The following is a 26,731-nucleotide window of genomic DNA, read 5'->3' as shown; positions in this document are numbered from 1 at the left end:
GTTGACATCCAGTTATGTGCTACAAACATGTAAGAGAATATTACTCAACAAAAATAAGGTATCCATTGTATAATTTTAGCTTCTTTGTCGAAAACCAGATGTCTGTAGGTTTGTGGATTAATATCTGGGTCTTTGATTCTATTCCATTGGTCAATGTCAGGCACTTGGGAGAGGAAGCGGTGGGAAGTGGCTGCTCAGAGGGGCAGGGCTCCTTATGTGGAGCTCCAAGTGCTGTGGAGCTCAGTAGAGGTAATGAATGGACAGGAAGGTGAGTGTGCTCCCTGCTCCTGACCTGTTTGTTTCTGATGAGTTAGTTTTATGTAAATTTCATCTCAATGAAGGGAGGAAAGAAGGAAAAGGAGGGAAGAATATTTGTGACTTTTAGAAACTGTGTGTGTGTGTTTAAAGAAGAAGATCTAGACGTTACATTAGCGTTTTCTATTTCTAATTTACAGTTGTGAGCAAACCTCATTTCAATCCTTTTGCACATTTGTTTCCATTTTTTACAGTACATGTACATATCAGGAAACACGTAAATGCCTGGGTCTGGTGGTGCATGACTTTAATTCCAGGACTGGGAGGCAGAGGCAGGCGGATCTCTGAGTTGGAGGCCAGCCTGGTCTACAGAGTGAGTCCCACCACAGCCAGGGCTACACAGAGAAATCTTTTGAAAAACAAATCAAAACAAACAAAAAACGATTCTATTTTTAAACAAAGAAGCTTTTTGTGAAGAAGTTTAGTTAATAAAATAGAGGACTGACCGTAAGGCTGAGCACACAAAGAAGCTTCCCTCACAGACTGATGACCTCAGTTCATTTCCCCAGGACCCTCTTGGCAGAAACAAAGAACTGGCTTCTTAAAGCTGTCCTTTGGTCTTCACAAGCATGCAATGGCACATACACAGGCATCCTTGCACGTGCATGTACATACATACACGAACATGCACACACATATAGTAAATATAATAAAAAAAATTTTTTTGAAAGAAACTAGGACCTCGGCACTTGGGATGCTGAGGCAGAAGAATTGCAAGTTTAAGGCTAGCCTGAGCTACATTTTTCTTTCTTTTTCTTTCTTTTTTTTTTTTTTTTTTTTTGGTTTTTCGAGACAGGGTTTCTCTGTAGCTTTGGTTCCCGTCCCGGAACTAGCTCTTATAGACCAGGATGGCCTCAAACTCCCAGAGATCCGCCTGCTTCTGCCTTCCGAGTGCTGGTTTTTTTTTTTTGAGACAGGATTTCTCCATGTAGCTTTGGCTGTCCTGGAACTCACTTTGTAGACCAGGCTGGCCTCAAACTCACAGACATTCTCCTGTCTCTGCCTCCTGAGAGCTGAGATTAAAGGCATGTGTCACCATGCCTGGTTCTGAGCTACATTCCTGTGCATATATAAAATGAAATTATACCAAATGTTTTATTCAGTTTACTCATTAGTGAGTGACCAGAAGGATACAAAACTAGTTTAAGTGAGAATTTGGCTTACAGTGATTTGTATTCCCCACCTCACATTGCATTGCTTATGAAAACGAATTATGAGAGTAAGGTAGGGTTAATCAAAACTAAGTAGCTATGGAAGTACCGCAGGAAACCTGCTACTTTGTAAGCTAATTAAACATTAATTTTTAAATGAATTATTTGTATCCCTATTTGTTTTCAAACATCTATGGGCTTTTTTTTTTCATTCCAACAGTGTTTCAAAACTTCCTGATCAACAGCAAATCAATCCAACAGAAACAGACATCCGAAGTTCACTGTGACACCCCGACGGATGGCACATCTGCTCACCGTTTTAGTTTCCTTCCAACTCTTGGGTCATTTTGCCTGATACTTTATGGCTTAGATCTTTGCCTGCCGATCTGCTGGCACATCAGCCCAGAGCTAGATCTTCAGATACAGGTCACTTCATGCCGTCCATGCACCAAACACTTTAGGATATAAATTCCCTTGAAAAACAGAAAGCAAATATCTCCTTCCGGCTTCAAGCCTGAGCTGTACCATGAGTTTGAGCCAATCTGGGCTTCAGAATAAGACTCTATTTAAATGCACACACATTCAATAAAAAAAAACCTATAGCAATGTGTTTGAACTGTGTTTTTAGAAGGTAAGTGTAGAGCTGGAGATAGGGCTTGGTAAGTAAAGTGTTTTCATACAAGATTGAATAGCTGAGTTCAGATCCACAGCATTGATAGAAAAAGTCAGACATGGTAGCGCATGTCTATAATCCCAACACTGGAGACATAGAAACAGAAGGATCCCTGGCACTTGCTTGGTTAGCCAATCTAGCCAAAAGGCAAGTGCCAGTGAGAGACCCTGTCTCAAAAGATAAAAGTGAAGTGGCTCAGCAGGTAGAGGCTCTTGGGACAAGAGCTTGACCTGAGTTTGATACCTGGATCCCACAGACTGCAGGAGAAGACAGACTGTGAGCGTTCTTTTCTGACATCCATATATTGCACACACACTGGGAATAGAAAGTCCTGGAAAGAAGCTGTGTCTGCAGATGCTGCCTGGCTGATGAACTTCAGTGCTGTGGAGAGGCTCGGATTATCTAGTTACAGTTTGTCTAGGGCCAACATTAGCCCCCGAAATAGCCATTCCTGCCTACCCCACGTCAGACCTAACATCCTGTGACTAACAGACAAAACCCTTTTAAAATATATTAATAAACCTTTGCTCCCACCAATCAAAGAGCTAAGACTGCTGTCGGACAGCATTGAGGCCTATAGCTGAGACTATAACCCATATCTCCAATGTTTACACCAGTGCATTTTGAAAGGGTCTTGATCTATGACTTTCTTTATTCTGCTACCATAAAAAGCTCATGAAACTGCTTCTGCATTGGAACATGGAATTTGTAGTAACCTGAAGCTGTGTTCCCAGGTCATGGTCATTCACATTCATCTGTCTCCAGAATAAACTATCTCTCTCCCTTTGAGGTTAACTTGATTTTTACATACATTTACACACACATGCACACACATATACACGTGAAAACACACATGCATAGACATGTATACAAATTCACACGCATGCATATATACATGCACAGATGCACAAATACACAGGGACACGGTGGTCACATACACATACACTCACTTACACACCTCAAAGTTTGTGACCTGGGTATCAGCACTTAGTAAAACAGTCATTCTACACATCCTAATGAGAAATCTCATGACTTTGCTACTGAGGAATTCAGTCTGATCACACACATGAATTTGTTTTTGAGAGATTAAAAACTACAAAAAAAAGGCTATGCTGACAGTAATATATACTAAGATATGTATACTTGTATTAATTCCTTTTTATAGGCATGGGTATGCTGAATTCATATAAAGTTAAGTCATGCTAAAAGTCTATTGAACTAGGAAAAATACAAAAGCTACAAGTAATATACAAGGCGGTAACAGCACTGGGAACTCCAGGGTAATTATGAATTAAATCAAGTATATAGGGTATATTTGGAGATGCCAATACAAATTGTGACCTTGGAGATTGCCTCCACTCGCCCTCCATTCTGTTGAAAAGGTGACCCCAACTGACCCTATTTTCTCTGGTTCCCAAGAAGTCTAGAATGAGCTAATTAGAGCCTGTTCAGAAGGGAACCAACACATAGAGTGGGCTCAGCCAATCAGACTCTCTGAGCAGGGAATGTGAATTGGGAGGCAGAGATCTCAGATTGGAGAATGGTGTATAAAAGACTCCAAAGGACTCGTAAAGATGAGACAGAAATGAGTACAAGGAGCCTGGGTGAGCAGGGGAAAGCAAGGCTGCAGAGATGAGCCGAAAACAAAGGCAAGAACACTAGGAACCAGAGATGGGGCCTGGTGACGCACACTGAAGCCATTCCTCACTTCCAGGGAGCAGAATATATATTAACCTGTCAAGGGCTTTACCTCTGAGCTATATCCTATGTGTTCTTGGCATTTCCATTTCGTTCAATCAATCCCTAACTGGTTTTAAAGTGTTCTTTAGGCAATGAAGGACATGGCACACTCAAAAATGCCAGTCCCCTTAGAGACGCTGAGGATGCTGTGACCTCTGCAGGCATGCAGACTGCTGCTTGGCTCACTCAGTACTTGTTTGATTAACTCGCTAGCAGTTTCTCTCTATGCTCTCTAGGGTGAGCCAGCCCCCCCACTCCCACACACCTCTATTTCAGGCTGCACGAGTGACTTTTTCTATGATTCCAGTGAGGTTGAAGGATCACCTGCCGAGTCCATTTCAAATCCCAGATTCTAGGTCCTCGTCCTAGGGACTGGAACTCTGTAGACAGTGTAAGTATTTCCAATGAAACAAATCTGGTGGAAGGCAACGAATTTATCAGAAAAACTAGGGAAATGTATTGAGTTCAAATCTGACCCATCACTTGCTGATGGCGTGATATTGACAGATTAACCGTGCCACTTCCTAGTATCATAATCTATAAAATGAGAGTGATAAGAGCCCTCGCCACACAGTGTTTGTAAGAATTAAATAGACACACTGCTTGGCACAGAATAGAGGCTCCAAGTGTGTTTCAGGTCCAGCACAAAGTCAGTGCTACTAGGATGCATAATAAGAGAAGGAGGGAAAATACTCAAAAAACCAAATTAGCCCCCCTTACCTCAAAGCAAATGCTGAAAATATGGCTGTCATTTTGATTGTCTTTAACAAGGTCAATTTCTGGTACTGGACCACAGTAGGTGGTAGACGCTAAGTAATTTGGTTTAGGTTTGGGTTGATGTTGTTTGGTTTTGTCTACTTTTGTTTTTATTTTCTTTTCTTTTCTTTTTTTTTGGTTTTTTGAGACAGGATTTCTCTGTAGATATGGAGCCTGTCCTGGAACTAGCTCTTGTAGACCAGGCTGGCCTCGAACTCACAAAGATCCGCCTGCCTCTGCCTCCCGAGTGCTGGGATTAAAGGCGTGCGCCACCACCGCCCGGTTTTCATTTTATCTTTTATTTTTCATGTTTTTCTCCTGGAATTACTGCCATAAATGTCAAGCACTATTCACTGATTATAGTTCATTACTGCTTGATAAACAAATTCATCTGATTTTGTGGTAATTTTTGCAAGGGCCTCCTATCTATCTTTTCTTTCATTCATTCAGACACCTGGCTTGGGCCAGGACTCTGTGAGCAGCCAGGACCACACAGAGTCTCTCCCCTAACTTAGACTCTAGTGACACTATGAGTTTTATGCGTGTCTGTGTCTAAGACCAAAAGAAACACTCAGTAAACATTGTTGGTTGAAACGGCGAGACTTCCTTGTTTTCTTCTTCAGGTTTCTAGACTATTAGTTCCTGGCTCAGGTCAATGTTCAAATACTAACAAATGGGGCATAGAAACCTCAAAGGTCAGTCACCACCTTAAACAAATGATTGACAGATTGTAGCTCTCTGCCTCATACTATGACTTTTAACAAATGCCAGAAACAGAAACGCTAATTAGCAACTTTTAAAAATCAAGTTTAAGGGGCTGAAGAGACAGCTCAGTTGGTAAAATGCATGGGCAAACAAGAGGACCTGGTTTTGATACCCTGAACCCATGTTTTGTTGTTGTTGTTGTTTTTGTTTTGTTCTCTTAAAAAAAAAACCCAGGCATGGCAGACTCCACTTGTAACTTCAGCCCATGGGAGGCAGAGACAGAAGGTACCTGATACTCACTAGCCAACCAGTCTGTTCTATTTGGTGAGCTCCAGGCCCATGAGAAAGACAGATGAGTCCTGAGGAAGGGCACACTGAATCATCCGCTAGCTTCCACAGGCACACATGTGCATCGATACATATGAACATACACACACAGAGTCAAAGCTAAAGGCCTATGTGTTGGGCACAAGCTATTAAATTAATAGATTGTCTTTAAAAGACATTCGCGACACAGTTGTAAAAGATTACTTCTAGAAACCACATGGCTGGAGGTGGAGCAGCTACCAGAAAGAGTTCTCTCATCTGAGACAAACAGGAGAACTCTGACCGTAATGAAGAGCAAACATAAGGAGTAAGGTTAACAACTGTTCTTTCTTTGGAAGAGCAACCCTTTGTTTTTGAATTGTGTTCTTCTGGCTTGCAGAAAGGGAAATGTAACCATGGTAACAGTAGTTATAACCAGGAGTAATAATAATTTTTGTGACATTCTTTCTGGGGAAATTAAACGCTAGCAACTCATCTTTTTTTTCTTTGCTCTTTCTATTAATTTATCAACTTATGTCTTCAACTTATTATATCTCTGAAATGCACAGTTCTGGAGACTTTCAAGGCAGTGACGTTCAAGGCAGTCCGAGTCTTTAATGACCTTGTCTACTCATTTACTAAAGCTCTCTCCAGGTTGACCACGGCCAGGCTGCTGTGTTGACTATTTACAAACCTCCCAAGTAAGATAATCTGTCCAACAACTGATATCTTTCGTTAAAATGTTTTCACATGCTTCGCTTTCCTTAGATTCAAGACTTAGGTGCTGAAGAAGCAAAGATCTTCCTTGAAAACTGGACAGACTCTCTTAGTGTGATTGTCCAAAGGAAAGAACATGGAGTGTAGAGACAAGTTTGCGAGTATGTAGGTGGTGTCTCTGCCAGCCACTCACATGACCTGAAGCAGTGTTCTTCTCTGGTCTTCAGTGTTTTTACCCAAATAATAAGAATAAAACTACAATTCTAAAAATGTACTTATAAAGATTAACAGCAATAATATATGTCCATTTAAGATATACAACACAATAGTTACTTAACAAAATAGCCATTTCTACGTACTTACCAACATAACATTTAGTAATAACTTGGAACCTGTTATTACAACTATTAGCACATACTAATTACAGAAGCTAATGGATTTCACTGTGACATCTCCATACATGCATACGGTATGTGCCTTCTTTTCTGTCCCCTCTTGCCCTCTTTTCTCTCCCCTCTCCATTCCCCGAGTCCCCTTCCCTAACCCTAACAGCTCATCTTCTACTTTCATCTTTTGCTCTTGTTTTCACATTTAGAGAAACACTGTGAACATCTCTTCTGAGCCTGGCTTCTGTTGTAGTCCTTGGCAAGCAAGGCTCTACTGACACACCAAAAGCTGTGCCACTTAGGAATAGAAGAGGGCAGACCACGGGAAGGTACAATATTCATCGTCTTGTCAAACCACCTTCACAAGTAAAAGACGTCATTCACTTAGGAAAAGAAGAGGACAATTCCATGGGAAGGCAGAAGGGTCATCGTGGTCTTGTCAAACCACCTTCACAGGCAGTTTGTCTTCTTAGTAATATGTGGAAGGAAAATCATACTGATGCTTCTAGTTTTGTCATTATAAACGAATGAATAAGGCCAGTTATGGTGGTACATCCCTTTAATCCCAGCACTTACAGTCAGATATTTGTGGATATTTGTGAGTTCAAGGCCAGTCCAATCTATTTAGCAAGTTCCAGGCCAACTAGAGCAACATAGTGAGACCATGTTTCAAGTAAATAAATAAACAGACAGTTTCTGCGGTTTGGGTGTGAATTTTTCCTTCTGAACTCAATCAGCCTGTTGGCAGAGAGCGATCAATCTTTCAGACTATGAAGTATTTTATGAAAGGTCAGAAGGTGTTGCCCTGGGAGACAAGCGCATGTGATTAGCTGAGACTCCTGGTGAGGTGAGGATAATAAGAATGATAATGATAATGGTGTTATTACTATGCACCAGCCACCATAACAAACCAGCCCTGCTTAACCTTGTGGTAAAATTACTTGATACCAATTGCTGAAAGAAATCACTGAGGAGATCCTTGAACTGCTAATTCTTCTGCCTCCAGCTCCCTAGTGCTGAGATTACAAGTGTGCACCATCATGTCTGTCTTCTGATTATCCTTAAAGAATTTTTCTGATTAAAGAGTATCTCTCTAATTTATTAAGAGAGTGAATACATTATATGATTTGAACTTGCCAGTTTGAATCTGGAAAACTATCTTAATTTTCTAAAGTAACTGGTAAGGATACCATAACCTACAAGCTAATAAAATTATGGAAATAATGCTTAGTAGAGAATAGAACACAATTTGTGTCCATCTAAAAGGTATATATTTATTAGGAGCTAACAAGAATTCACTGAAAAAAAAATCAAACTTGCTTAAATCTTTTTCAATAGCATAAAATAATGCCATTGACAACATTTACTTCTCTTTAGTGAGAAATTTGATTTTAAAAAAAATCCTACAAGATTAACACCCCAACAAAAACACACTGCCATGATCCCTACAGTCTGCTCCAAACACCACAGGCCACTTACTAGAGTTAACACTGGTGAACATCTCACCATAGTCTGGCCAACCAGGAGCTCCATCTCATGCTCTTGAGGTTCACAAGAAGCTAATGATTAGAGCAGGTGGTTTTATTTGTCGATAATTCAATCTTGAAATGTATTTACACATACAAAATAGTCCACAGTGTTCATCCTAAAAATTTTTGACACATGCATCTATGACATAATATCAGTTTGAATCGTTCCCCTATGTTCAGACATATTCCCTTTTCTAGTCAGCACCTCCACCTCCCAGACTCAACCCCTGTTCTGATTTGTATCACCATGGATCAGCTTTACCTAATTTTGAATTTCACTGACATGACATTTATGATCATCTCCATATAATTCATCCATATCATTGCATCTATTAGAAGGACTTTTAAAACTGCTAAGTAATACTCCATCGTGTGATTATAGTTCCCTACACATTTGTTGGACACAGGAACAAACCACCATGTTATTAATTTTCCATAAGAAATATGACAGGCTGGTGGCTCAGACTGTGGGCTTAGTCTGGTTTATCTGTTCTCTCCCAGCCATTCAATACACAGAAAGCACAACTCTTCAGAAAGAGTCTGGAATCTGAACAGAAGGGGTTTGTTAGATGATGTAAATATCCAACTCTTAGCCAGGGTGTTCTGTCAAGAAACTTGACATTAGCTAGGTGAGGCTGGCATTTGCCTTGGAGATTGTTTTAACTTTGAGTACAATTACATTTAATAGCCCGTCACTGAGGTATCTTTGACCACGTGTTAATATTAACAATAGACATTTCTCTCTTCCAAGATGCTCTGCATATTGTAGCTTTTGGTTTGGTTAAATTATTTGAGATTTCCCCTTTCCTTCTATTCCCAGGTCATTTTGTTTGTCTGCTCAAGACAGGTCACCGGCAGTCCAGGCTGGCCTCTGATTCACTATGTAGCTGAGGATGGTCATAAAGTCCTGATCCTCCTGCCTCTGCCTCTCAACTGTTGGTATTGCAATTGTGCACTTTCATGCCCAGTAACCCCCAGGTCTTGCTTGAAGGACTTGATATCACTTTAGCCTAAAGGATTACATATGAGATCTAATCCACAAGTCTGGGCTAGCTACTCAGAAGAGAACTCCAGGAGTCAGTCCCCTTTTTGGCTTCAGTACTAAAGGTCTGGGCAAAGATCCAGAGTTATAATTCTAAAATCTATAGATGGTCAAGAAAACTGATGCAGCAGAGAGCCAACCCAAAGTAATTTGGACAGACCGAAGCACAAAAGCAAACCAACACATAAAAATTAAGTAAAACAGTTTACAGATTAATCAAAAAAAATTTGTGGTTTTTTGAGACAGGGTTTCTCTGTAGCTTTGGAGCCTGTCCTGGCACTCGCTCTGTAGACCAGGCTGGCCTCAAACTCACAGAGATATATCTGCCTCTGCCTCCTGATATTGTGATTAAAGGTGTGCACCACAGCCTGCCTTTCAAAATTGCTAAACAATTTAAAAATTAATCAGTTTGGGGACTGAGGATATGGCTCAGTTGCTAGAGTATTTATCTAGCATGCATGAAGTCCTGAGTTCTATCCACAGTACCTAAGAAGCTGGAAATGGTGGTGCATATTGTAATCCCAGCACTCAAGAGGTAAAGGTAGGAGGATCAGAAGTTCAAGGCCATCTTCAACTACACAGCAAATTCTAGACCAGTTTGGGCTCCATGAAACCCTGCCTTAAAAATATATGGTTTTGAAATAATCTGGTTGACTAAAATAGTTATTTATATTTAAATAGAAAAGAAATACTCTAGCCATTTGTTTTATTCTGTACTACTTTAAGTTCCTGGGTATTAGTTTTCAATTCTGGCCACCACAATTTAAGATATAATACTAAAGAAGTTACTACAGCCATTATGTCACTAATTTCTCCATCCCTCAAATACGAGAATACTTACTTTGTACAGTAGTTGTCGTACTGAGGAAGGCTATTTACCCTCCCTCATCGGTATGATAGCACCTCAGAGCACTCACAATCTAGAACTGGACCAAAGTGAGATTGCTAGCATCCACCTGGGGGCAGTGTTTCCTAGTGTTTCCTGAATATCCAGGGCAATCGCAAGAGAACTTTCCATGTGAATCCAATCCTCTTCTAAAGAGATGTCCAGTGTCACATGGAATGGAAAAAGCAGGCTTGTTAGGGGAATACTAGAGTACAGCCACTGGGTAATTCCAGTTGTTTCCTTTGAGGGTTATACTAGTCTTCTCATTAAAATATGATCAGCCTACATGCCTTTCTGATCTTTCATCTTTGCTTTGTGAAACAAGATTTAACTATGTCTAGCCTTGAACTCATCATAATCCTCCTGCCTCAAACTCTCAAGGGCTAGAATTATAGGTATGTTGACACCAAGCCCAGTTCTGATTTTTTTATGTGCTCTGGGCCATTTGTTTGTTTTAGACAAGGTTTCACTAAATAGCCCAGAGGGCTTGGAAATCACTGTGTACACCAGGCTGGCCTTGAACTCAGAAGAGCTCTGCCTGCTAACTTGCCCATAGTGCCTATGTCACAGGACTAAAACTGGTATTTGGACCAACATGCCCACATACCCTTCCATGTGACAATCATCAAAATACCAGTTATCCGTAGGGGTGTATGGGCCTGTTCACCCACACGCTGCGTCAAGCTCAGTCACATTGCAGGTGTAAAGGCTTGTCGGCACATACGCCATTTCCGAGCCTGGTCATATGGGGTGGTATATGTGCATTTTGGCCTACATGTAATTCCTGAGATTGGGTTATATGGTAGGGTATATGGATGTATTTTCCTTATGCCATTTCTGAGCCAGTCATATGTAAAGTTAAATGGGCATTGTTGGGTCACATGTCATTTCCAACCATGATGACATGGGAGCGCTGTGTGAGAACATTAGCCCACACGCCATTTTCTACCAGCTCCTATAGGCGAGCAAATGGACTTCTGGCTCACGTACCAGCTCTTAGGCCAGTCTTCTAGGGGGTATTCGGGTTTGGTGGTCCACAAACCTCTCTGAACCAGGTCACCCTGGCTGGTGTAAACACATGTTGGCTCATAGGCCACTTCTGAGCCTGGGAACATTGGGGAGTGGAGTATATGGGCATGCAGTCCTACATGACATTTCTGAGCCCCTTCATGAAGTGTATGAGAATGTTGACCCAGATGCCAGTTAAGAGCCCAGCTATAGCTTGGGATGTCTGGTCATATCCACCCCCACATGCCATCTCCAAGGCAGGTCACGTGGAGAGGTAGTGAGCACGCTGGCTCCCATGAACATTCTGATTACCTTGGAGGTCTGTATGGGGACATTGACCAACATTCCATTTCCAACCTCATTTGCATTGGATGGTGGACGTGCACGTTGGCCCTCGTGCTGAATTTGAACCTAATCACATGGGGAACGCACGGGCATACTGGCCCACTTTCCATTTCCAAGTCTGGCCAGCCTGGAGGACTGTGTATGTGACTGTGTTGGTTCACAAGACATTTCTAAGGAGTTATACTGGAAGGTGTATGAGCATGTTGGCTCACGTGCCATTTCTAATCCTGGTCATATAGGAAGGGTGTATGGTGATGTTGATCAACATGCTATTTGAGTCTGGTCACTTGTGCAGGTGGGGATGTTTACAGGCATGATCCACACGCCATTTCTAAGTTCAATCACAAGGCATATGGGCATGTTGATAATGGGATACTACGAGGCCTCAAAAATAAGAGTATCGCCTGTCTGTGGACTCTTGTGGAAGGAGTGCAATTACATCATTGCATGTTTTACAAGGCAAGTAGACCACTACACAGATATCTGCCTTTTATGTAAGCAAGAGGAAAAATAAAAACAGGTAATGCATACCAGTAGTCCAAGATGTCTGTACACTGGAGAGGAAGGATCACTTGACTCCAGAAGTGTGGGAAAGCCTGGGCAACTAATGAGACCTTGTCTCCAAAAAAAGGGGGAGGGTGAAGTAGAGGTATTGATGCATGCCTTTAATCCCAGCACTCAGGAAGCTGAGGCAGGCAAGAGAGTTCAAGGCCAGCCTGGTCTACATAGTAAGTTCCAGGATAACCAGGGCTACACAGATCTGTCTCAAAAAGTAGGGAGGGGTTTTGGAATGATGTGTGTGTGTGTGTGCGCGCACGTGCAGGCAGGTGTGTTATATGCATACATTTAGTAACCCAGAAAGGCTATTCAAGAAATGAGTAACAGTGGCAACCTGTGGAAGCAAGGTAGGATCAGGCACTGAGGTCTGATGCTGGTATTTTTCTAAGGCAATGCCTTACTATGTAGCCCAGGCTGGATCCAAGCTCATAATCCTCCCAAATGTTTTAGCTTCCCAAATGCCGGGGATGAAGGCGTGTGCCCTGATGCCTTGCTACTGACAACTTTTCCTTCCTTCTCCTGCTTTCCCCGCTCCCTCCTCTCCTCTTCCTTTCTGCCTAGTCATTTTCTTGTTGCACCTTCAGGAAGGAAAGGGTCGTTTGGGCTCAGCCTTGGAGCTACAGCCGTGGTGGCAGGGAAGGTATGGCAACAGGAGTGTGATACAGCGGATCACACGGCATCCACAGTCGGGAATGCTGGGCCCCCGCTCATTGTCTCTTGTTTATCCTGTCCTGGACCCCAGGCAACGGACTCGTGTTACTCATAGTCATGGTGGTTCTTCCCACCTGGAGTAACTCAACAGAAACTCCCCCAGAGACACTCCCAGAGAGCTGTCTGTCTCTCATGAGCTAATTTGTTTGTTCAGTAATAAAATGTGTAGAACCTTTAAAAAAATATAAGTGGTCAATTATTTGAATAATAATTTAATATGTGCCTACTGCTCCTGCGCCAAGAACTGGTCTGGGCACAGTACAGTGCAGAATGGCAAACCCTTACAACGAGGAGGAACCAGGCCATTCTTTCTCTGTTCCTCAACTCCAAGACACAAAACCATGCACTACTCACAGAATCACCAGGGGCTTGACAACATGCTGCCTGGGCTTCAGGCTAGCACACGACAGACGCCCTTTGGCATTCTACCCAGGAGTGTGGTGGCCAGCAGCGCCCTGCAGTGTGCAGCATCATTATTGCAGGGTCTCAGGAAAGAAGACAGAGCCAGTGCTTGCTTTGGAGCCACCCTTTGGGCTCAGTCAGGTGGCTGGCAAGACTCCCTCTGAAAAGTTTTGCAAAGATTTCCCAGCGTCAGCCAGGCTGAACACCTTTAGAAGAGCCCTTCCCTGGGTCATCTGCGACTCTCTGTCTGGAAGAGCAGGGCCTTGAGAGATGAAGACCCAGGACAGGGAAGTATTGACAAGGACAGGACACCAAATTCTGGGGACCTCCCAATTTGTAATGTCTTGAAGCCAAGGTGTGAATCATGTTGCCAGCATGTGTAGCCATGCCTCCTAGCCACTTAGATCATTCACCCAAACACTACCACGTAGTTTTTGTTTGTTAGTTGTTGTTGTTTACTCTTTGGGGACCTGTCACCCAATTTCAAATAAATACACAGAGACTTATTCTTACTTATAAATGCCCTACCTTAGCTTAGCTTATTTCTAGCCAGTTTTCCTAACTTAAATTAACCAGTTTCTCTTCTTCTACAGTTGCCTCTGGGCTTTCTACTTTTCTTTATTCTATCTTTCTTTCCTTCTTTCTCCGTGGCTGGCTATGTGGCTGCGTGGCTGCATGGCTGTGTGGGTGCATGGCTGTGTGGCTGTGTGGTTGCGTGGCTGTGTAGCTGGGTGGCTGCGTGGCTGCGTGGTTGTGTGGCTGCGTGGCTGTGTGGCTTGTGGCTGCATGGCTGCGTGGCTGTGTGGTTGTGTGGCTGGGTGGCTGTGTGGCGGCGTGGCTGTGTGGCTGCATGGCTGCATGGCTGTGTGGCTGCATGGCTGCATGGCTGTGTGGCTGTGTGCCTGCATGGCTGCGTGGCTGCATGGCTGTGTGGCTGCATGGCTGCATGGCTGTGTGGCTGTGTGCCTGCATGGCTGTGTGGCTGCGTGGCTGTATGGCTGCATGGCTGCGTGGCTGTGTGGCTGCGTGGCTGCATGGCTGTGTGGCTGGGTGTCTGTGTGGCTGCATGGCTGTGTGGCTGTGTGGCTGCGTGGCTGCGTGGCTGTGTGGCTGCGTGGCTGCGTGGCTGTGTGGCTGCGTGGCTATGTGGCTGGCCCCTAGTATCCTCTTCTCCTCCTTGTCTCACTCCTTGCTCGTCTCTCTTCCCTAGATTTCTTTTTTTTTCTTTTATTTATTAAAAATTTCCACCTCCTCCCATTTCCCTCCCACTCCCTCCACTCCTTCTCCCCCTCCAGTCCTACGAGAAGTCAGGGTACCCTGCCTTGTGGGAAGTCCAAAGCCCTCCCCCATCCATCCAGGTCTAGGAAGGTGAGCATCCAAACAGACTAGGCTCCCAAAAAGCCAGTACATGCAGTAGAATAAAAACCCAGTGCCATTATTATTGGCTTCTCTCTTCCCTAGCTTTCTCCTCTTATTTCTTCTCTCTGCCTGCCAGCCCCACCTATCCTGTCTCCTGCCTAGCTATTGACTGTTCAGGTCTTAGATTAGATCAATCAGATATTTTAGGCAGGTAAAGTAACACAGACTTAAACAAATGAAACACAACTCTGCATCATTAAACAACTATTCCACAGCATAAATGAATGTAACACATCTTCAACTAATACTCCACAACACTATCATGTAGATATTTTACCACTCAGGGTGTATTGTTCATGTATGTGCAGATGAATAGGCACATGCATGTAGAAGCCATAGGTCAATATCATGTCTCCCTTTATTATTCTCTACCTTATTTTGTTAAATATTTGTTTATTTTTATTATGTGTGTATGAGTGTTTGCCTGCATGTTTGTATGTGTAGTATGCACATACCTTGCCTAGTACACACAGAGGCCAAAAGAGGATGTTAGACCCCCAGGAGCTAGAGCTTCCAGTGGTTGTGAAGCATCGTGTGGATGCTGGGGACTGAACCTGAGTCCTCTGCAAGAGAAGAAAGTGCTCTTAGTTGCTGAGCCATCCCTCTAGACCCTCCACCTTATTTTTTGAGGCAGGGTCTTTCACTAAGCTGGGAGCTCGCCAACTCCGGAAAACTGGCTGGTGGTGACCGGGGATCCTTCTGACTCTGCCTCCCCTAAGTGAGGCTTGCAAGGTCAAGCCACTACGTCCACTTTTTTACTTGATGGGAGGGATCCAGAACAGTCCTCATGGCTATAAGCACTTGACTACTTGCTCCATTTTTTTATAGATGGGGAAACTGAGGCATGGTGCTATCACAGAACCAGTCAGTGGAAGCTGACATTCTGAGTCATTTAGTCTGATTCCAGAGCATGTTCCCCCTTAAATCAGCCCCCTACACCTCTGAGCCCTAGGGTGGAGAAGGAGGGGAACTACTCCACAACTTTCTCTCTACCCAGGGCCCAGCATCCTCCAGGTGACCACACGTAAGGAACTGAACAATGGGATGCAGGGTTCATCCTGGACAATTGTTTCCTACCCACAATCCTTTACATAGCAAACCGAACTCTCTCCAAACCCAGTATTTGCTCCCCCTCAGACCCATATTTCCTTTGAGGATAAATATAGAGCTCTCCTTATTTGCCTGACATTCGGAATTGTCACCCCTGGTCCAGAGCCATCTGGGATATGTTCCCTTTTGTACAAAAAGGCCTTTGTCTTCTTATGAAAATGATCAGGTTCTGCCCATAAATGTATCCAGCATAAGAGGTGGTGGAGTGAGAATGCCTCATGGAAAAAAGAGGGCAGTGAATTTCTTTGCATTTGAATACTTCCAGGACGTTACTCTAGCAGCAAACCAGCTCCGGGTCGGACCCCAGAATTCTCACTCTTACGGTGCCATGGGCCTCTGGAGAATTGGCTGAACCGAATGTGCCTTGTAAATTTTTTTTAATGAACAAATTTGGACCTACAGGGAACAGAGGGACTAGGTTATGTGGAGTTAGGGTCAGAGTAGAATATTGATGCAGGACCAGCACTGTGCTTTACTTTGTGCTAGAAAGCAAGGTCCGGTTGAATTGGGTTGGATTTCTATAATTCTGATAGGATGAGAAAAATGGACTGTCCACATGCCTGCAGCTGCTGTCATGAGATAGGAAAATATCTGTGGCTTCCGTTGGTGACGAAACAGCAGGTGCTGCTAATGTTAATGGGGTTGCTGCCTGTATCCACCAGGAAGGAGTTGCTGGATCTCAATGAAAAGTTAAGGAAAATAAAGACAGAATCTCCTTTCTCCTTGACTTTACATTCTACAGAATTCTAGTTCTTGCCCACTTGGGCCTGGGACTACAAACCCCACCATCTCTCTGACTCACCTGTGATGGGAAGATCAAGTATCACATTCAAAACTGATGACACATTCCTGGTGGCCCCTTTTGACACTCTCATAGCCAAGACTGGAAATTAATCATTTATAAAATCACTGTTCTGGGTAGCTGACTCTCCAGGAACACTTGCTGTGTAGCCGTGTGCCTGGCCCTGTGCTAAGAGCTGCCCAGGAAAGTTAAGTACTGTTATTTTTGTGTAAAGGAGGAAGAAGAGGCGAAGAGGCAAAGAAAGAGCCCCCAGGTTCAGGCTGTAGGTTGCTTCATGCTCCTGCGGTGCCACTAAACCAAACGCATCCCACACATGCCCAAACACAGTTTTCAGAAGACTTTATTTCAAAACCAGGCATAGTGGTGTGCTCCATTGATGCCAATACTAGGAAAGCAGAGGTAGGTAAATCTTTCTGAGTGTGAGGCCAGCCTGCTCTGTATAGTGAATTCTAGGCTAGTCAGGGATACATAGAGAGACCTGTATTTAAAAAAAAAATATTTTATTCCATATTTTAGTGTGTGTGTGTGCGCGCGCATGTGTGTGTGTGTGTGTGTGCGCGCGCGCATGCATGCATGCGTGCACATGAGTACAGAAACCTAAACAGGCCAGAGACGGATGCTCTAGGTATCTTGAAGTTGGAGTTACAGGCAGTTGTGAGCTGTTTGATACAGGTGCTAGACACGAAACCTAGGTCCCCCAGCAAGGGCTAGTGTGACTCTAACCTCTGAGCCATCTTTCCAGCCCCTTGTTTTGTTTTGAGACAATATTTGACGATATGACTCAGGCTGGTCTCAAACTGGTGTCTTTCTATAGAGCCTAGACTGGCCTCAAATTTGCAATTCTCCTGCTTCTCTGTCTGCCTAGTGCTGAGATTAAAACATTTTATTTTATTTTAGACTGAGATTACTTATAACAAAGTTGTAGTAATAATAGTAGTCTAGGGCTGGAGAAATGGCTCAGTAGTTAAGAGCATTGACTACTCTTCCAGAGGACCCAGGCTCAATTCCCAGCACCTACATCATAGCTCACAACTGTCTGTAACTCCAAGATCTGACAACCTCACACAGATATACATGAAGGCAAAACACCAATGCACATAAAATAAAAACTAATAAATTATTAAAAATAATAGTCTACCCAATGGGACAGACTATTCCATATTTAAGAGTCTTTCATCATCACCATCATTGGCAGCATTCTCATCAAAAAATGGCTAATTCTAATTGCTTATTTACTTCAAAGTCTATTCAAAGGAGTTTAACTCAGTTGAATTTCCAAATAACAAGCTGCTATCTATGGTTTGAATATGACATAATCCCCTAAGGAGTTATGTGTTAGAAGCTTGAACCTCAGAGTTTCTATGCTGGAAGGTGGTGGAACCCTGAAGGAGGCTTAGGAAAAGACAGGTCCTTGGGGAGCACTGTCCTGGGAAGGGATTAATTAATTCCATCTTCATAGAACTCTAGAGAGTTCTAAACAGAGTGGGTAACTATAAAAGCTCTAACTGGTCCTCTCTGGCCATGTGATTGCTCTTTTTCAATTACGTCCCCATGATGGCATCCACCACCCTGTAATATAGCTAAGGAGGCCTCCGTCAGAAACCCAAAGAGATGGAACTATCCAATCTTGGCCTTCTAGCCTCGAAAACTATGTGTTAAATCAATCTTTTTTCTTTAAGAAGGACCCAGCCTCGGGTATTTCACTGTAGCAAGAGAAAATGAGCAAATACACATGTCATCTTACCCTCATTTCAAAGATGAAGACACTGAAGTTAGGCGAGTTATAACATTTGATTAAGTGCCACACAGACATCAAGTCAATCTGAACCATGGAAATGTGGCTATGACATCTTCTCCTTTTCCAGTAAGTGGTTTCTATTGAAGTAGAACACATACTTAGCAAAGAGCATAAACTATGCCCCATGAATTTTCATAGTGAGCACATCATCCAGATCAGAAAGTGGAAACACAACAGCACTCCTGGTCCCTTCCTGGCAGTCATTAAACTCTCCCCCTCCCCCACTGTAACCTCTGCTCTTAATTTCGAGCATCATTGATTAGCTCTGGTCTGCTTTGAATTTATGTAAATGATCTCTTATTCGTTACCATTTGTTCCTACTCATCATAATGACCTCAGAATCTAAACAGTAACCCTTTATGTCCAGTGTATGAGCAAACTGAGACATCTCCAACGGCTCAGCAACCCTCTGGTCCCCCATGCCACTGTGTGACGGGAGGGAGAGTCTAACCTGTGTTCTGGGGAGGCTGAATGCTTCTGCTGATTCAGTGTCCTCCAGCCTCGGTTTCTGCTGTGGAATGACCCTGGAGATTGGGAATATTCATGTGAACAAAGTGTTCTATGGCCCTAAACTGATCCCAAACGCCCTGTCTGTGCCCTCACTTTCACCATGGTTGACAACAGCCTCTCTTCCCCCAGGTGCTTGCCTTCCTCCTTCACGCACCCACTGTCACTCTTGGGTAAGACTGACTGCAACCCTTGTCATGCAGCCCACGTGCTTTGCCTTCCTCTCTCTGCCTCCTACAGGCTGGACACATCCGGCACAGTGTCCACACGCATGCACAAACATTTATTGCCCATCTCCTCCATTAGTAACAAGTGCTTCTCCACGACTGAGGAGAATGACTCAGTAGGCAAAGCGCTTGCTTCACAAAGATGAGGACCTGATTTGGGATCCCTGGCACCCACATAAAGGCTGAACACAGAGGCAGAAAAAGGTGGATCCCAGGGACTTGCTGGCCAGACAGTCTACTCCAAGCAGCAACTCCGGGTCCAGTGAGAATGCAGAGTGACAGAGGAAGGCGTCCAATATCACCCCCTAACTTCCATAAACATATACATGGCTATATTCCTGCACATGCACACACACAACAACAATAACAAAAAATGTTTTCCCAGCTGCAGTGGCCTGATTCCAGATTTATATGGTGAAAAGTAGATACTTGATACAACCTGCAGTGGATGGAAAAATTCATCAGTATGGAACTTCCCTACCAAAACACAAAAAGCCTCTGTGAGGGCAGGATACAATGAATTTAAATCCAGGGCTTTGCTAACAGGGCCAAAGTTGTGAGTGCAGCCAGGGTCTGCTCCTCAGCTGAGGCAAAGACGGAAGGTTGGGAGAAAATAGGACAAAGTCAGCCATTCATCTGCTGACTCAGAGATCATGGAAAGCTTGCCTGACCCTCACCAGGCTGCAACGGTGGCCTCCTGCTCGTGACTCTAGCCAGCCAAAGCTTCACAGAGGAGAACCCGCTGCCAATCCAGAAGCAACAGGACTCCTGTGTGCTCCAGGCACTGGGGAGGGTGTGGGTCAGGCAAATGAGCCGCATCACACCCAGATATAAGGGACGACAGCCATCAGGACTCACTTCCCGTCAGTACTCATCAGGATGGAGGGCGGCCCAGAGCAGCTGCGTCTGCCCAAGGCACTAGGGGAGGAAGGGGATGGGCAGGCCTTGGCTGAAATCCAGGAGTTGGCTCTGAAGTGGTTCATGGAGACTCAGGCCCCCTCTATCCTGCAGAACGGAGCTCTGCCCCCCTGGTTTCATGGATTCATCACCCGCAAGTAAGGCTACCCCTGACAACGCAGCCAGCATGGCCCCACAGTTCCTCAGGGCTGAGAATATCACCTAAAAATTCTGGAACTCTGGGTTCCTGACCTTTTCCTCACTAGGCAAAACCCTGGGGGTGGATGGGACAGATTGAGGAAGCTTCTGAAGGAGGTCTGAAGAGCATTTCCCTAGTGGGGTCCTTGCAGCTATGAGAAGGACTGTGTAGGGGCTGGGCATGTTTGGATGAATTCTGAGTGTCTTGGCAAAAGTTAAAAGACTGTGCCATGCACCAGCATTGGGATCCTATTGTAACTAAGCTAGAAAACTGGCCAGGAAAACTAGACAAATGGTTATCCTGGCCTAGGAGATAGAATGTGGGATTTGACAATATGGTTGATCTAGATTGCCACGCTTCCCAATACTGGGAAAAAAATGAGAAACAAAGCCCACCAGGTCCTGGCCCGGTGCCTAACACAGTACCAGAGACAGCTTTTTGGATCACTTGAGGCTGTGTGCCCGGGGGACCTGCACCTGCTTTAATACTCTGTTGTCACTGTCGTGACACTCTTCATTTGGAAATAATGGACCTTAAATAGTCACTTGGCACTGATCCCTACAAATTATGAAGGTAGTTCTTACCTGGTGAGAACTGGCTAAGGAAATAGATGATCTGTATTCTGCCAAGCCAAAACAAAAAAGCTAGAATTTTCTGCCATGCCTCCAAAACACTTGGCATTGTGTAGGGCATGAAGAGGGTGGGAAATGGTAACCAAGCTTGAGACGCAGCAGCATCTCTCTGCTGCAGAAGCTCTCCTGTAGTGTGCATCCTGCACAATCACACACCTAGTCCCGAGACGGGGATTGCTGCCAATGCAAACGTCTCCAGCTGGGTGGCATCATTCTTACTATAGAGTTATCCAGGTGGAGAGCAAGTAGCTGCAGACAGTGTCTAATGCACCTGCTGGCAAGGCTGCAGTGGGGAGTGGAAAGTGCCTCGGGACTCACATCCAACTCCAGGCTGAGACTTTAGTTTGCTCACGTGAGTCAGGACCAAACACCGATTGTACCTTGAGAGGCCTCAGAGCCAAAGGTCTAAGAAGGTTCTCTATCAAGGGCTGAAAGGCTGCCTCAATCTTGCACCCAAGACCATGACTTGCAAGGATCCTGAGGCAGGTCTAATTCGGGCTACTTGGTTATTGTGGGGGTACAGACCCCAATTAATAGCATGTCCTCTGTCCAGGCAGACAGAGCAGCTACTCAGGGACAAAGCTCTCGGTTCCTTCCTCGTCCGCCTCAGTGACCGGGCCGTTGGCTACATCTTGTCTTACAGGTAAGTATGTGAGAAGCCTTCATTGAAGGGCCAGGCAGCCTCAAGACTCCATAACCCAGAGGCTGCTGATAAACGCTGAGGCCCAGAAGCCCACTGTCTGGTTTTCCCTGGGCCGCGACTCCATGATTCATCCATCCCAGGCTTGGCCAACCCTTTGAGGGCAGCAGCACTGACCATATGCCAAGGATGGTGCTGCAGCCTTCAAAAGGATGAGCGGAGCCAGATAAAACATCTTCCTGGTGGGAACAGATGAATTCTGACCCCAGTAAAGGAGAAACAGCTATTTGCTAGTGGGAAGAGGGCATGGTTGAGTATAAGAAAGCCTTCTAGCCGATGGACTGGCATAAATAGAAGTGCAAGGTTTTGGGAGCCCTAGGTCCCTGGGTGCACCAGGAATCAGGATATCTGGAGACAGCCTTGGATGAGAATTCTGACACAAAGAAGGGATCCAGGGAGACTGCCACTTCACCAGTTTCCTCATAACAGCATAAGGAGGGAGAACTGGAGATAGTCTAGAGGTGCGAAGGCTATGGGGGGACCCATACCATCATTGAATATGAAGACCTTGGCTATGAAACCAAAGAAGAGGAGACATGGGCCTGCTAAAGCCAGAGGTGATGTGAACCCTGGCCTGAACATAGGCTGAGTTGGGAAAAGGCTCCCTCTGGAGACCTGGAGGGAGGCCAGGAGTGCAGGGCAAACTTCCAAGTCTTTAGATTCTGATTCAAATGATGTGCACAGACTCTCCTTGTTCAGATCCTAACCCAAAGGAAGCTTCTTTGCCTCTCTGTGCCTCTGCCAGCTCATATGTAAAACAGGACTATTCTAGTTCCCTATTACAGAACTGCTGGATGTGCTCAGTAAGACGGAGCATTTGAAAATGTCTGGCACCGAGTGCACAAACCATGGAAGGGCCAAGTAAATTTTTTTTCTTTTTGGCTTTTCGAGACTGGATTTCTCCATAGCTTTGGAGCCTGTCCTGGAACTAGCTTTGTAGACCAGGCTGGCCTCGAACACACAGAGGTCCACCTGCCTCTGCCTCCTGAGTGTTGGGATTAAAGGTGTGTGCCACCACCACCTGGCTGGGCTAAGCAAATATTAATCATTGATCAATACTCATTTTTCCCCAGACACTATTTTGGGCACTTTGAAATATAGTAAGTAAGCATTTTTTCAAATCTTTTCATTTTTGTTTTTCCTTTATTCTGTGTTTCTTTGAGCTTCTCTCTTTCTCATGAGACCTTAGGCAGAATGCCACCTTGTAAAAGACAGCGAGAAGAGGTGCTCAGAGAAATATAAATAGTCACAAGGGACAGAAGAGTCCAGAGATGAACCAGCATGCCGACTCACTGACTCACATCAGGAGTGTCACTGTCATTCCTGATTTCCTATAATTGGCACAAGGCACGTGGATATCCAAGTTGTGGGGAGAGGGGAATGTACAAAATGTACAAAAACAGTAATCTTTCTTAAGGGAAATAAGAAAACATTTCAATGAGTAAACCAACTGCCTGTGAAAATGGGATAAACAAAAATTTCTTAGACACGAAAAGTACTCACTATAAAAGACTGATAGATTTGGATATGAGGGCAATCTGGCTGTGACTTCTGTCACCCCACTGGTGGCCAGGATGGAGTCAGCTGACCTGGATGGCTAGACGGTACATCTCTTTCCTCCCTCACCACAACATGTGCCCCGTTCCTGAAGCATGCTTGGTTTAAAGAGGAAGCTTTCCCAGAATAAAGGAGGAAACCCCCCCCAAAAAAAAAGTTCTCAAAAGACTGATAAATTTGATTTCCTTATTATATATATGTGTGTGTGTGTGTTTATACATACATACATACATGTCTTTTGATCCATCTTGTTCCTGTTACTCTTTGGCATATTCTCAGAAGAAATCAGCACATGCATTCATAAAAAGATAAACATAATAGCTATATTTATAAAAACATCAATAAAGAAATATTGCCTAAATACCCAACAGATTATAGGTTTTTCTATCAGATAAGACACTACACATAACTTTTGAAGGGAAGAAGCTAAATCTACTTGGACCTCAGTGAATCCGAAAAATACCTTGCGTTAAGGAAGTGAGATACAAATGAGGACTTTTGCATAATTTTCATTTATTTGAAATTCCATAAAGGAAAAAAAGGAACTTATAGCAATAGGATCAGGAAGGGACCACCTGTGGAGCACTGGCAAGGAGGGGCAAGGCAAGGTTTTAAATCTACATGTGGTTACACGGACATTCTTATGTGTAGAAATTCATCATGTTGCACACCCATGATGTGTGCTCTGTGTTTAAATCATTTTTCCACTTAAAAAAAAAAGGAAAATGAAGACATCGGGATTTTATAGGAGGCAGGGTTCAGTTGTTCCAGAAGATGGGATGGGGTGAAGCACAATGAAATGGTGCATGGTTGGAGCTTGTCTTTACTGGAGACTTTGATATTTTCTTTCTCGTTTTTGTGTTGATAGGTTGTTCATTGTTTTTGCTTTTTCATTAATTTTGAGCTTCTAAAATACTGGATTAGCCAAATATGGTAGCTCATACCTATTGTTCCAGCACTGAAGAAGCTGGGACAGGAAGATGGACGTGTGTTTGAGGCCAGCCTGGACTATATAGCTGTAGGCCTTATAATGAGATCTTCTATAAAATGAGATCTTCTCTCAAAAATAAATGAGTAAATAATTAAAAGATTTGAAGTTAAAATAGCTAGGTAAATAGGGTGGAGGCATGGTTCAGTATTTCAGCACCCCCCCACACACACACACATACAAACAACAGCAACAACAAAGAAATTGCATTAGTAAATCTGATGAGCAAGATTTGGGGTACCCTTGTTTGGGGCTTAATGAGTGTCTCAATCACTCTAATCCCAGTCCTGCCCTCCCCAAGAACAAGCTCAGGTTCTTCCCAGGGCCCCAGACATTTGAAGCCTCCCACCCTGTCCCCAGTTCCCCGAGGAACATCATAGATGCCCATGGGAAGGGCAGCCCTTGGTCAGCTGAGTCTGAACAGAACAGAAACACGCAGGTGCAGAGCTGGCCCACTGGCAGGCAGCAGCCCAACCCAGTCCACATGTAACTGTGTCACAGGGGCAGTGATCGCTGCCGCCACTTCATCATCAACCAGCTCCAAAATCGACGTTACCTTGTCTCTGGAGACACCCTCAGCCACAGAACCCTGGAAGAACTCCTCCGTCATTACCAGGAGGTGCAGCTTGAGCCCTTTGGAGAGACCCTTGCTACTGCTTGTCCACGGGTAGGCACTTTTCTCCCCGGGTGAGGGAGGTAGGATGGGGTGTCCAGGCTTGGGGTGACAATCACACAGGTATATCCTATGAAGGGAACTCAAAGGAGTCATGGGCCCTCATTCAAAAGAGTACCTTTCCCAAGGTCAGGAACCTAGTGGGATATTTCCATCCTTCCCCTGCCATACCTGCAAGCACTTGGAAGCTGCCAGTATGTGACCATAAGCCTGTTATATCCTCACTGCCTCCAGTTAGAGGAAAATGACCTCTATGATGCTGTCAACACGGGCCTCCAGCAGACTAGTCTAGGCCTGGAAAACCCAGCTGCCATGGGATTTCCCATCATGGTTCCTGAGAAGGCCACCAGCCCCCGACTTCCTGCAAAGCCTCAGATCTCCTTCCTGCACACCAAGAAAGGCCTGGATGTGAATCCCTGGACAGTCTCCAAAGAGGAAGGTGCAGAGGTGAGGAGGATCTGTGCCGCACAGACTGATGGCTGCTAGCCCGGATGTGGGAGGTCATACCAGTCAGGTCCTTAGAAACCACCAGAGCAGTATCTTCAGCTATAGAGGGTGAGCATCAGGCCCCTGGTGTAAGAACCACAAACCGGTCTTAGTCCCCAGTGATCCACCAATGCTATGGCCTGTCCTGGTCAGCTGGATGGATTTCAAACCCAGGCTAGACTTTTCTGTTTTCTCACCATGAGGCTTTGTGTGAGTCAGGTACTCCGAGTCTATTTCCCATTCCTTACGTTCTTGGGAGATCTCAACGAGAATGGTCACGAGATACCTGAAAATCACTCAGCAAACTGAAGTGAGGCGTCTGTATGCTAGGATAAGCTCAGACAATGTTCTTAATGCATAGACCACAGTACGCCAAGGATTTGGTTTTGTTGTTGCTGTTTTGTTTGGTTTGTTTGGGTTTTTTTTTTTTTTTGTTTTTTTTTTTCTTGAGACAGGGCTTCTCTGTGTAGCCCTGGCTGTCCTGGAACTCTGTAGACCAGGTTGACCTCGAACTCCCAGAGATCTGCCTGCCTCTGCTTCCCAAGTGCTGGGATAAAAGGTGTGTGCCAATACATCCATGCCAAGGACTTCTTATGCTCGGAATAAAACCTAAAATCCTCAGAGTCTACAAGAGCCTCTCCAGTAACTGGAACCTCCTTCCCTTCCTCACCATGGCCCCATTGGCTTTCTAGATCTTTCTTAAACCCATTAACCATTAAACTTTCTGTATACTCTGCCTGGGTCTCTTCTCACCAGAGAGTGACATTACTTGTACTCATACTGCATTGCATGCCTCCTCAAAAGGTCACTTGACCTATAGAACATGTCACCTTTCCCACCTGACCTGTAGGACATGTCACCTTTCCCACCTGACCTGTAGGACATGTCACCTTTCCCACCTGACCTGTAGGACATGTCACCTTTCCCACCTGACCTATCGGACATGTCACCTTCCCCACCTGACCTGTAGGACATGTCACCTTTCCCACCTGACCTGTAGGACATGTCACCTTCCCCACCTGACCTGTAGGACATGTCACCTTTCCCACCTGACCTGTAGGACATGTCACCTTCCCCACCTGACCTATAGGACATGTCACCTTTCCCACCTGACCTGTAGGACATGTCACCTTTCCCACCTGACCTGTAGGACATGTCACCTTCCCCACCTGACCTGTAGGACATGTCACCTTTCCCACCTGACCTGTAGGACATGTCACCTTCCCCACCTGACCTATAGGACATGTCACCTTTCCCACCTGACCTGTAGGACATGTCACCTTCCCCACCTGACCTATAGAACATGTCACCTTTCCCACCTGACCTATAGGACATGTCATCACCTTTCCCACCTGACCTGTAGGACATGTCACCTTTCCCACCTGACCTGTAGGACATGTCACCTTTCCCACCTGACCTGTAGGACATGTCACCTTCCCACCTGACCTGTAGGACATGTCACCTTTCCCACCTGACCTGTAGGACATGTCATCACCTTTCCCACCT

At 44.6% G+C, this 26,731-nt stretch overlaps 1 protein-coding gene across 1 annotated transcript in view; it reads left to right on the top strand.

The window, feature by feature from the left end:
* Positions 1 to 19,972: 19,972 nt before the first annotated feature.
* Positions 19,973 to 26,731, top strand: part of Sh2d7 (SH2 domain containing 7) — a 14,905-nt gene continuing 8,146 nt past the window's right edge. The window contains exons 1-4 of the mRNA XM_075965875.1: positions 19,973 to 20,148; positions 21,375 to 21,464; positions 24,568 to 24,733; positions 24,974 to 25,186. Of these exons, the coding sequence (XP_075821990.1) occupies positions 19,973 to 20,148; positions 21,375 to 21,464; positions 24,568 to 24,733; positions 24,974 to 25,186 (645 nt within the window). The remainder of the gene's footprint in view (positions 20,149 to 21,374; positions 21,465 to 24,567; positions 24,734 to 24,973; positions 25,187 to 26,731) is intronic.

This window comes from Microtus pennsylvanicus, chromosome 3 (genome assembly GCF_037038515.1).
Source record: "Microtus pennsylvanicus isolate mMicPen1 chromosome 3, mMicPen1.hap1, whole genome shotgun sequence".
NCBI classification, from domain to species: domain Eukaryota; kingdom Metazoa; phylum Chordata; class Mammalia; order Rodentia; family Cricetidae; genus Microtus; species Microtus pennsylvanicus.
Note: the sequence above shows the minus strand (reverse complement) of the source record. Positions and strands in the feature narration are given on the sequence as shown.